Source organism: Lagenorhynchus albirostris, chromosome 12 (genome assembly GCF_949774975.1).
Source record: "Lagenorhynchus albirostris chromosome 12, mLagAlb1.1, whole genome shotgun sequence".
Classification (NCBI taxonomy): domain Eukaryota; kingdom Metazoa; phylum Chordata; class Mammalia; order Artiodactyla; family Delphinidae; genus Lagenorhynchus; species Lagenorhynchus albirostris.
Genome location: NC_083106.1, coordinates 39,516,892 through 39,529,369, shown reverse-complemented (window position 1 = coordinate 39,529,369; position 12,478 = coordinate 39,516,892). Strand labels below are relative to the sequence as shown.

Here is a 12,478-nt window from a genome sequence, read left to right as displayed (position 1 = left end):
CTGGTGTGTATTGTTTATTAATTGAGTAAAATTATAGTAGGAATATCCTAAAAGAAAAACGTCCTTGCAAGACAATTCACAGGGAACACTGGTATTTGTCTTTACTAAGTTTATTTTAAAAATAAAAATTTAGAAATAAAAGAAAGGAGGGAAAAAAATTAGGAAAGGCTGCTGGTTGTAACTGAATATAGATTAAGGTCTGGATGAAGTAATTTGAGAGAGAGATTTCAAATCTATACATTGTTAGTTAAATCATTTCTTACCTTTTGACAGCTTCGGTCAATAGGGTCCACTGGAGTAGATTTGGGATGGGTTACCCTAACATCATCTCTTCCACATTCCAGATTGGCCCATAATTCAGTTAAAAGTGCATTAATAAACCCTAAGAAGAATTTTACATCATATTTATAATATACTGCTTCTTTGGATTATGGAGGCAAGACATAATTATCCTTCTAACAAGACTGGTCCACACTGACAGAAGACATACTTGTATCCTTGGTGCCTCATTATCATAGAACTATGGAATGCCTAAACTCTCAAAGACTATTTCCCTAGAGGACTGAATTTTGAGCCCCAATTTTTATCCTTTAGCCAATGACCTCTCCAAGCATGTTTTCCTGAAAAAAATAAGGTTTACATGTTACTCAGCAAATAAGCTAATAGTGAAATGCAGCCTGAAAGCTGGGGTGTATGTGTGTAAAGAAAGAGGTATCCTGGAGGCGCAGTAAACAACCAAAGAGTGTGTGTTCCCTTTCTTTAGTGTAACAATTTTTTTGCATTTCCATATGCTTAGAACATTTCTCCACTTCATACAACTTCTGGCTCTATACAGTCTTTAAATTCTCCTGAGTCAGATACTATAAATCTAAATGAAAGTGATTATTAAGCCCAATTATCAAATTCCTTTATGAGGAATCAAAGCATATGGAAAGGTGCAAGACAGAACACCTCATCATAAATCAGTAAGTTCGTAATAACACATTAGAGCAGAAAGGGTCCTCTGGTACAATGGAAAACATATAGGCTCTGATATCGAAAATAGCAGTGTTCAAGTTACAAATCTGCCAGCTTGTTAGTTACATGTCCTTGAATCTTTCGACTTCTAAGAGCATTTGAAAGCTGAGAAAAGTGTTGCATTTGAGGGTTGCCGTAAAGTATAAATGGGATGATACACACAGAGGTCCTAATATAGTACCAAGACATCAGAGGAACTCGAGCAGTGTTAGTCTTCCTTCTTTTGTCCTATGAAAAACTGCATTTAATCCTCTCAAGAAAAGTTGGATATATGAGGTTTAGAAGCTTAATGACTTGAGCAACAAGAAAATCTGGGATTGAATCTAGTCTTCAAATGCTTCCATTAATGTGTCCCTCAATACTATAAATAAATTGGATTTTATTTTAAGTAAAAGAGTAAGTGGCTCAGCTTAGGGCAGCTTCTGCAACAAACGTGTTTCATAAGTATTCCAAATTAGTCCAGCCAAAAAATATTTAAGATACACTATGGAAAAATATTCACATTTGAGGAGAGAATCAATAGTGACCACTGATGTTATGTTTCTTCACTTCTAAGACTTAAATATAATCACGGCATCTCTATTAGAGATTACATCTTGTCTCTGGTTCAGGGTTCAGATAACCTTAATATACAATATATTAAATCTCCCAATGTTAGAATGTCTTAAAAATCCAATCTGTAGTAGATAATATTCAATACACGCCAACTACAAACTCCAAAAATAGTGGTGAAAATTAAGTGGGTGAGAGAGAATCTTTCAAGAAAGGAAGAGAAAAAGGAATAAGAAAATGGCATGTATGTGTGATCATTATGACTGGAAATCTTGATTTATATATAATTTACTGAAACTGAGCATTAAATCCTATCAGATGCAATTATACCAAGAGAGGATGACAAACTTTTGATTTATAAGATGAAGGCTTCTTAAAGCCATCCAATATAACTCAGTTTAGATCATTATGCACCACGGTTCTGAGGAAAGAAAAAATTTATATATTTTTTTACAGAGAAAAAAAAAATTCCTAGTGGGATTGCACGGAAGCGAAAAGGTAAAAAGGAAATCCCAATAACATTCTTTTTACCTAAGGCCTAACTTGGGAAAAAGAACTTTTGAGTGAAATACCTGATACTTGATCATGGCAGTTAAATTTTGTATAGACTCACTCATTTTATTTAAATTATAATTCTAAAGAACTTACCTGAACTTTGTAGTGCTACTGCACCTGCTGCTGTTGATGCCACGTGTGTAACCAGAACTCCATAGCCAAACTTTTTATGCCTGCTGACCTAACATAAATAAGGAATAATGAGAAGCAGGAAAACACAGCATGCTAATATTTTACTTACATGTTACATGTAGAGTTACTGATTTCTTTATTAAAATGCTGGACAGTCTTTCAAGAAAAGATAACAAGAGCAGAAAAAACTCAAACTATAACAATGAGTGAGTTAATACTAATGTAATATTTTTGATAATCTTGTTTCAGAGATCTAGGTTCTGGAACCAGCCCTAAAACTATGTTGCTTCATGACCCTAAACAAGTCACTATGTCTCTAAGTCTCTTTATATATAAAATAAGGGACTTTGGACCAGATGAAGAGAAACTCCTTCCAATTCTAATTTCTGTTATCTTACTATTTTATTCTTTAGGTTGGTTCTTTGAGAATAAATTCTCATTAATTAATCTGTATTGACTGCCAGTTTTTTAACTGGGCTTTCAAATAAACGACTTTAAAAAGAATAATGGTATCTTCTTAAAAATGACAGTTTTAGAGGCAATGTGATTTTTTTCCTAAAGAAGGAAGTTATATACACACACACGCACACACATACACAATCCTTATTTAATATACAGGTTTCTAAACAACATTGTAGAAAACCTTAAATAATTTGTTATTTCACAAAGAATATCATCCATGTATTCATGGTAAAGTTCAGAAGTATCTCTCAGCAGAAATCAGAATAAGAAAATAAAGACGTTATAAAATATTCCTCCTTCCTCAGACTTTATAGGTCAGCCTGACCTTAGACAAAGTGTTTGACTTCTAAACAGAGCTAACCATTTAGAATTTGTATTTTTCAACATTTCATTAAAAGGATAAGGATATGTTTTTATCAAAATTTTAAAATATAAACTATACATTCCATGTTAAGGGCAAAAAAAAAAAAAAGGCGGGGGGGACTAAAAGACCATGGGAAACAATTAGGTTTATTTCTTAAAATTTTTTGCTGCTCATCTCTCTATAAATTTGCCTTCCTTTTCCATTACTCTTATTTTCCATTTTCCTTAATTTATCATCCATTAGTTCTGCAGTGGGATAACACAGAAGTACAGCAAGATAAATGTCTATCTTTTTTCCCACTTGCCTTCTTCCATGACAATGGGAAAAACACCTTACTCATCAATCATCCCAAAGGACACTGCTGATTCAGATATTAGCAGCCACAGGGGTCTTCCAGATCAACACTAAATACTAAAAAGGAAGGGCAGAGGAAAACTTCAGAGAAGCTAGAGGGGCTTCACTAAACAAGACTTAGATTTCACGGACACTGTTAAGACTAATCTGAGTTCCAGTATTACTACCATCAATAACTACATGTGTGAACACAAGCAGATCATTTATAACCAGCCTGGATCTCCAATTTCTCTTCAGCAAAATTAAGGAAAGTCTAGTTGCCTTCTTACAAGATAACTGAGAATCTAAATGTTCAAAAAATGTCTTGAATGGTGTAAATCAACATTAAACTACTGTACTAAATTATATGGTTGTAAGTTACTGATGTCCAGGGAACAACATCTTCTATTAAAACGAACAGTATATTAAAAGGAAGATCAGATTGTTTTAAAATTTATGAATATAAAAAAATGACATCTAGTCCTAGGTATATTATCACAACAGTAAAAAGCTATGTCTACATGGTCTCAAGAATCTGAATGAGAAAGAAAAATCTCTCTCAGTCACTTGAATATTTTCAAAAATGGAAAGAAAAAAAAAAAGGGAAACCCAAATGGTTAACTAGTACACAAGGAGAAATTCAAACTCACCAGCAGATCAAAACACAATTTATGTAAACTAAAAGCCTGAAAACCTTCTATATTTGCTATAATCTGAATGTCTATCTCCTCTCAAAATTCCTATGTTGAAATCCTAAGCCCTGGAAGTAATGGTAGGAAGTGGAGCCTTTGGGAGGCTATTAGGTTGTGAAGGTAGAGAGTGCTCACGAATGGAATTAGTGCTCTTATAAAAAAAAAAGATCCCCAAGAGACCCTAGCCCCTTCTGCTAGGCTACAATAAGAAGTCTGAACATAAAGAAACAATAGCTTCCAGAGATAAAGGAAACACTTTTAAAAGCATATCTATGATCCTAAGAAGCCCTGACATCTAGGGATATTTACTGTAACAGCAAAATGATGAATATACCTCAAAGATCTCTGTCTGATAAAGGGCTAAATTTATAGTAAATTTTATTTAATGGTACCAATAACAAAACCCCTCTACAAATATATTTATTTCTTCCAAAATGTGAACCCCAAACTCCCAATGACACATACACTTAGACCCAAAAGGTTTTTCTCCTGGAATTCCACCGAGTTTTAGTATAGCCAGATGTTTGATACCACATTTATAAAACATCTAGATGATTAACTGAGTTTTTCAATTTCATCCAGTTGTTTCAGCCTGTAAAATACTCACAGATACCAACATCAACTCTCTAAAGCTTTCCTGAAAAAATATCGTTAAATATTACAATGCTATATGGTTTTTTAATTGAGGTTTAATAATCTCTTCACACAAAGAAAACAGAATAATGTTCTTAATGGCTTTTACAGAAAGGAAAGTTCCTTTTGCCTGTGGCAGATGGTAATTCGCACCTCTAATTCTTTTGCGTATTGGCTGAACATAAATGTCACACATTCATTGATGGCACCTGTTCTTTGAAGAAGTTGTAGTCCTTTGGGAGTGGCAGCAAAATTTAGTAAATCGTCTAACAAATTCTCTTCGCAAGCCATACTGAAACAGGTAAAAAGAAAGGTACGAACGTCTTTATTGTACTCAAAACTGAAAACAACAACAAAAATAAACAGCTTAATACTACTAACAATTAAATTTATAGAGTACACATTGGCTACAAAGTACTCAAATGTTTAAAAATAAGATAAACATCATGGTTTCCTTGATAGTGAGTTGTTTTTCTTATTTCTTCTATCCAATAATTTTCCTTCACTAAATGAATCAAGTATTAACTGAACATGTCAGCATTTTCATTACACCTAGATTCTCTCAACCAGGTCTTAATTTCATTCTGTTTTCCTATTATAATTCTGCTGTGCCTGGATTCCCCAAGCCCCAACTCTCCATTATTTCTATACTTTCATTACGGAGTATCTGTCTTCTGACTTTCTAAAGCATATCAGGCATTTTATCTTTATTGTCATTGGTTCTTAGTCTTACTTTTGGAGAGTAACAATTTTTCTCAAAATAATTCTAAAAGGCCAGTAACATTCTCCAGAGAAAAAGAAAGGACAAAGAAAACAACCTGAAACATTCAGAAGACACACAGTAAATAGGTGAGTCAGAGCTAGCAATTTGGAAACACAGGAGAGGATATCAGCACTTCATCTGAAGTATCAGATGTAAGAGAAAATTTTCTACCCACCCTACTGGATATTCCTACTTGCCTAGAAAAAAAAAACTGGATATTAAAATAGGTCAAAATCAAATGTTTATATGCACAGTGAAACAGAGCATGGAAAAGTGTGCCCTTTTTTGCCCAAGGAAGTTTCAGAAGTATGTTTTGAAACTGGTAAGAGATTTGAAATCCAGAACTTTTCTGATCAGAAAAGGAACAATCAGTACATGCCGACACATATCGATCAGTGATCACACAGCAATGGCCAAAGATATAACTATGTTCAAACACAAAATAAATATCCCTTGGACCAAGAAGTAGGACTAGTTCTGAGGCAAATGCAAGCAATGGAAACCAAATTTGGCTCCAATAGGATATAAAGGACTCAAAGAGTTGCATATGAGATGTATGACCAGCAGTAAGCTCACTGCTTAAGATTCATGACGGGGTAAGACTACTAAAAATAATATATGTTTAATTAAAATATATAATTTATATACATAAATATATAAACAAAATACTTATATATGTATAAAACTGACTAAAATTGGGACTTTTGACAAGCCATAAGCCTAGGGAGACTTGAAGATACAGAGAAAGCTTCATTTCTAGAAATGAGCAGATAATCAATTCATCTTCTAACTTTTAACAGTATATGCAGTATCCTCATCATCACCGACAGGAGCCTCAAAATGCCAATACAATGTTTATTTAAAACATAGGGATAAAAGAAAAAAACATAAAACTGCTGGACAGGGAAGAATGAATATAGAAATAGAAAGTGGGGGAAATGAGGGAGGGCAGAAGGGAGGAAAGTAGTGAAGGAAAAAAAGACTCATTTTTAAATGCACTTGAAATCAAACTTCAAAAGACATCTAAAGCTAAGAGCCAGCAGAATCAACATTCGTTAAATGAATCCATTCCAGCTGAAATAATTTAGAAATAATGACTAGCTTTATTTATGATACTCAAAGGAAATTTTTTAATCTTCCATTAAAACTGAAGCAAAAAGCAGAAATGAAAAACAGGTAGATATTTTTTTAAAAAACCCATTGGAAATCTTGGAAGTATTTGTTTAAAAACCCACTTAAAAAGCAAATGGGGGGACTTCCCTGGTAGTGCAGTGGATAAGAATCCGCCTGCCAATGCAGGGGACACGGGTTTGAGCCCTAGTCCAGGAAGATCTCACATGCCGCAGAGCAACTAAGCCCATGCACCACAACTACTGAGCCTGTGCTCTAGAGCCTGCGAGCCACAACTACTGAAGCCTGCACACCTGGAGCCCATGCTCCACAACAAGAGAAGCCACCGCAATGAGAAGCCCATGCACCACAACGAAGAGGAGCCCCCACTCGCCGCAATGAGAAAGCCCGCGTGCAGCAACGAAGACCCAACACAGCCAAAAACAAATTAATTAATTAATTAAAAAAAGCAAATGGGAAAACTCTCAGCCACAAAGAATTATTGAATTGAATGGTAGCTAGATAAGAAATAAATGTTTGAGAAAACAGATGAGACAGAACATACTAAAAGTTTTCAAATACATCTAGTAAAAGCTTCAAGAGAATTGAAGAAATATTTGAAAAATACTAAGAATTTTCTAGATTTGAAGAAAGATGCCACTCCAGTCTATCAATCAAAAGAACATTCAAAGTACCAAGCAGGAGTTAATCAACTATACTCCAAAATAAAATAAAAATTAAAAAAAAAAGTACCAAGCAGGATAAACTTAAATCACACAGAAACAGCAAACATCCCCAAAAAGAAATTAAAAGCTATGAGAGAGAAAAGATATGACCTATAAAATAAAAGTGATTATACTAACAGGCTTATCAGTTACTACTTATTCTAGAAGACAGTGGAGTAAAGCCTCAAATAATAATAAGAAATGATTGTCTATCAAAACTTTGATACCCAGATAAACTACCATTTAGAGGAGAGAGAATGTGAGCCCTCAAAAGCTGTGGACAGGGTGGGGGTGGTTTGTGTGGGCTGGAAGGAGAATAGCTACTATCAGACACAGAAAGATAAGGACAGTTTACTACCCTCAAACCCTTAAGAACAATTAAAGGATAACTATATTTAGAAACTTATTAGGGAAAAAAGTGAGCTTATCAGAAAGAACAGCCTACAAGTTTCAACAAATGGCCTAAAATAATAAACATGTCAAAAAATTTAATATCTGTGTGAAGAAATAAATCAGGTGATTAAAAAATATAAAACCAAAATTCTGGATAACTATAACAAGACAGTCATGGAGTATTTAGAGGAGCAGCAACTGGTCAAAGTATGCTAAACTCCATAATGCTTTTCAAAACATGATATAAATACCCAATTACTTCTTACTTTCTTAGAAAAATATATGGTTAAATATGTATATTGAGAATTTAGGAACAACCACTTAAAAAAAGAAACAGAACAGTGACTTATAAAGTCAAAACCAAGGGAAAAACAGGATAAAATTTATTGATCTAAGATAAGGCAATAAAGGGAGAAAAGCAAAGAAAATAGAATAAAAATAGTACAAAATAAGAAAAATAAGCCCCAAATATTAGCATTGCAAAAATGTAAAAAACTTCAATTCATCTAGTAAAAAATAGAGATTATCAGACTGGATAAAAATTCAAAATTTACTGCTCTGAATGATAGGAAATAAAGAGATGAAAAATATACTTTGTGTTAACAGGCTGACCCAACCTCCATCTAAACTCCTTTTTTATCAACTCCCATCCAGCAAGAAGTGGCCATACAGCAAATCCAGTAAGATGTTCACAAAAATGTTAATGAGAAGAGATTTCTTTCCTAAATAAAAGACAAAGCATCATGAAAAGAAGCCATTTGTCTCTACCTTTTTCCTCTTCAAAAGTGCAAACTTGAGGGCAAAAACCCCCCCCAAAAAAACATTAATAATGAAAAAGAAGAGGAGGCTGGGTCTCAAACCACATCAGTAAGTCAATGCCTGGATAGTATTCCATGAGACTTCTTGCTTTATGAGAAAAAGAAAGTCTTACTGAGCTATCTGCAATCAGACACATTCTTAACTCATGTACTCTGCAAATACTAACTAAAGCCAAGTACATTTAGCAATATTAGTAACATACAGGATAAAACTTAAGGCAAAGCAGTAATGAAATACTATATAATAAAAAGTTCCCAAGAAACAGTGAATTATGTTCCTGATAGCATAAAATATAAGTATGTAAAACAAAACCCCAGAATTACAAAAGAAATAGACAAATCAACTTCTATAGTGAATGATTATACATATGCAGAAAAAACAAAATATTGGTGGAAATATTAAAAACTTAGAATATCTCTACTTCCAATAAAAAACATAAAATAGTCTTTTCAAGCAAGGACAGATTTTTGTTTTGATTGACCCTGTACTACAACACAAAATCTCAACCAACCTAAAAGGATACATATTATGCAATCTATATTTTCTGAAAAGAACAGAAATGAATTAGAAGTCAACAGTAAAATATAGTAGTAAAAAACAAACAAACTATGTTTGGAAACTTAAATGTATTCCAAATATTTCATGGATTTAAAGAGTAAAATCAAGATACAAATTTCCCAATATTTATAAGAGCTTAATAATGAAAGTACTACATATCAAAATGTATTAAAGTTAGAATGGCTGATGTAGATTCCTTCTTTTAATATCCATTCTCAATCCCCTTTCACTTGTTTTCCTGTACTACTAAAGTGAGGGAAGGAGAGAAGATAGAGAGGGAAAGAGAACATTAGCAAAATCAAAAACTGGTCTTTGCATAAACTAATGAAAATAAATTGGTGGGGGGGGCAGCAAAAAATACTAAGTATCAAAAAATGAGAAGTAACTACAGGTAAAGAATTTTTTTTAACATCACAAGAATACTTTGTACAAATTAACACCAAAAAAGTAAATATTGATTAAAAAAATACGTTTTTTAGAAAATATAGCAAAAGTCACTCAAGCAGAGATAAAAACCTTGAATGAACTATTAGCCATTAAAGAAATTATTTTTAAAAAGTCTACCCTGACTCCCCCCAAGTAAAAACACAGGTGAAAAACTTACAGGTTGTGTCATATAATTCTGAGAAAGTTAATATACTTTAGCTTATTGTTTCTCCTATTAACCTAGCATTTAATTCTCCCTTCAAATTATAGTGAAGATACTCAATGTTTCAAAACAGAAGGAAGATCTAAGCTACTGAATTTGTTTATCATCCTTGGAGAACCCTTCCCCCAGGACAACAGGCAACAATCACACTGCTTTATTAGCTTATGAGAACTCCATTTTTTGAATGGTTAGATGTTATAGAGTGTATAGTACAGACACTCTCATGGCAATTAAGCTTTAGGTGTTTATTTCTTTGGGATCATAGGCTGTTTTTGCAGATCAAAGATTCCCCCGTTACTTCAACATCTAATTTTACCAAAGGTCCCTTGGTAATTGGTTGGGGCAGGTTGGGCATCATTGGTTTTTTTGTGATTACATTCTTCTCTACCATCACCCTAAGGATGGCCCCTAAGTAATTTGCAGTCACTGCAATCACCAATATCAAACTAGCCTCGTAGAAATTTCATCTGGGGTTGCATTTCAAAGTCTAGATTTAAGACATACCCTATGATGACTACAAAGCAGCTTCTATCTTCTCTATAGTATTGTAAGCACCAATAAATGAAAGGATGGAGAGGAAATCTCCAACATATACTGTCAGAAAGTAAGGTCAAAATGCCTAACATTAGCCTGTCAGAGGCTCAAAAATATAGATTATAACAACTTACTCTTCATTTTACCCTACTCAGTAAGACTAAGATCTCAGTCTTACCATCACTGTCCTTATTTAGAAACTAGTGCCTGGTGGTAGGAGAAATGTTATTCATTCACTAATTCAACCAAGCTATCAAGCACCTGCTACATGCTGGAGACAAGCTAGTCTAGTTAACTGGCCAAAATGATTTTGTTCTCAAGTTTTACCAAACTACAATGGAACAAATAATGCCCATCTCATACCAACTTTTCAATCAATGCAGAAGATATTCAACAACTCCATGAGATCATTTGATTTTGATGACAAAAATGAAAACAGTTCTATTTTAGCAAAAACTATTAAACCTTTGTTTCTAAGACAGTAATATCAGATACTGAAGGAACCTCCTTTTCCTCTAGCATCAAGTTTACACATGGAGCACATTCCCCAGTTTAACACTGCTTGCCTCTCTCCACCTAATCACTCACTCCTCCCCACTGAAGAAGGGACTTAGGAAATTTGTAGGATGACCTAAGCATGATTGGCTAGGCAATGCCTGTCCACCACTTCTTTGTGACCCAGCTACCTGTAGGAAGCACACAGTCTGCTTGGTTCTACTACATGGTTAAGTTTGATCTTTGTAAGCTCTGCCTCTGGGGGTGATGGAAGCCTATCCACTGCTGATAGTGAAAGAAGGGTAAATCTGTCTAATTCTTCCGATCTTGGGAAGCCTATGTTATTCAGTGTTTTGATTTCCTTGACTTCTTTATCTCTATTAATTGGTTTACAACACAGGAGAGAAGGAGTGACATATAATTTATTAGTTACCTCAGACTCTAACATCAGAATCTAAAAATATTACTGACAGTAAAACGTGTTAAATACATTGACTATGTTCTCTCTCACTGCTAGTCTGTTGACCACACTATCTCTTCCACCTGAAATAATGTTCTCCCCTTTTTAGACAGTTAATATCCACGTATCCATTTTAACTTAGTTTAATAACTGCTTCTTGGGGAAAGATTTCCCCAAGTTAGCTCCCGAAGGACCCTGATGACCCCCTATCATAAATTTAGCATGCTACATTGACGCACTGTATTAACTTATTTGTATCTTACACTACACAATAAGTTCTCTAAGGTATATAGGTATACTCAGAACTCAGCAAAGTACTCGGTCCAATAAATGGCTGAATGAATGAGTAGAAAATGAATGCATGAATGAAAATGATAAATCATAGATCGAAGAAAACAGACCTAGAAATTACCTGAAAAATGAATTGCAGCAACATTGTTACTTACCCCCTCACGCAAAGAAAAAGATGGCAGTTGATTTAAGTTTCACAACTATATCAGAAAAAAAAACTATAACTGATTTTTAGAAAATTAACTATTTGTTAATCATTAAGGAAATGTAAAAGGCTTTGTTTGATTTTTTTGTTTTTGAGTTAAACTATGCCTACCTAAAGAAAAATGGTGACTTTTTAAATTTCTCTTAACTAAACATCACTTAAAGTTCTAATTATCTTTGTAGATTATGCCAACACTCAATTAAAAAGAGACTCCAGGAATACATCACCAGATCTTAATTTAAAATATATATAAATATTCCCCATTAATCTGACTCCATATCCTACTGATATTTGTGAAAACATGGAAACATCTAAATTAAAAAATTACTACAAATACTGATTTAAATAATTCTCCAATGCCAAAATCTAAAATGTACCCCACATTTTGGAAAGTTATAGTTTAAATGTAAATGGACTTCACTGGCATTTGAAAACATTCTACTTCTACTGAATTTCCAATTTTAGTATTTGGTAATTCTCCAAGTTTTCTGGAAACACTACAACATGTCACATTTCCTAACCCAAAATGTAAATACAGGTTGAAGTATAATAAATATTGCTATTTTTTCTTCTTTTAAAAGGTACAAGTATATATGATTGCTAAGGTTCCTCCTAGGTGTACTTTTCCTTGAACCTATATTATATATATATATATACATCTAGCTTCCTATAAAATGTTTTTGCCACAGTATTCTATTACATTTCTCATTTTGAAATTATTTCAGCAAATGTGAAA

The 12,478-nt window shown here is 33.5% G+C and overlaps 1 protein-coding gene across 1 annotated transcript in view; it reads right to left on the bottom strand.

Moving 5' to 3' along the window:
- TBC1D32 (TBC1 domain family member 32) overlaps positions 1–12,478 on the bottom strand; it is a 183,208-nt gene that overhangs the window by 97,174 nt on the left and 73,556 nt on the right. The window contains exons 19-21 of the mRNA XM_060167378.1: positions 4,894–5,032; positions 2,218–2,305; positions 264–382 (exon numbers count right to left, since the gene is read on the bottom strand). Of these exons, the coding sequence (XP_060023361.1) occupies positions 264–382; positions 2,218–2,305; positions 4,894–5,032 (346 nt within the window). The remainder of the gene's footprint in view (positions 1–263; positions 383–2,217; positions 2,306–4,893; positions 5,033–12,478) is intronic.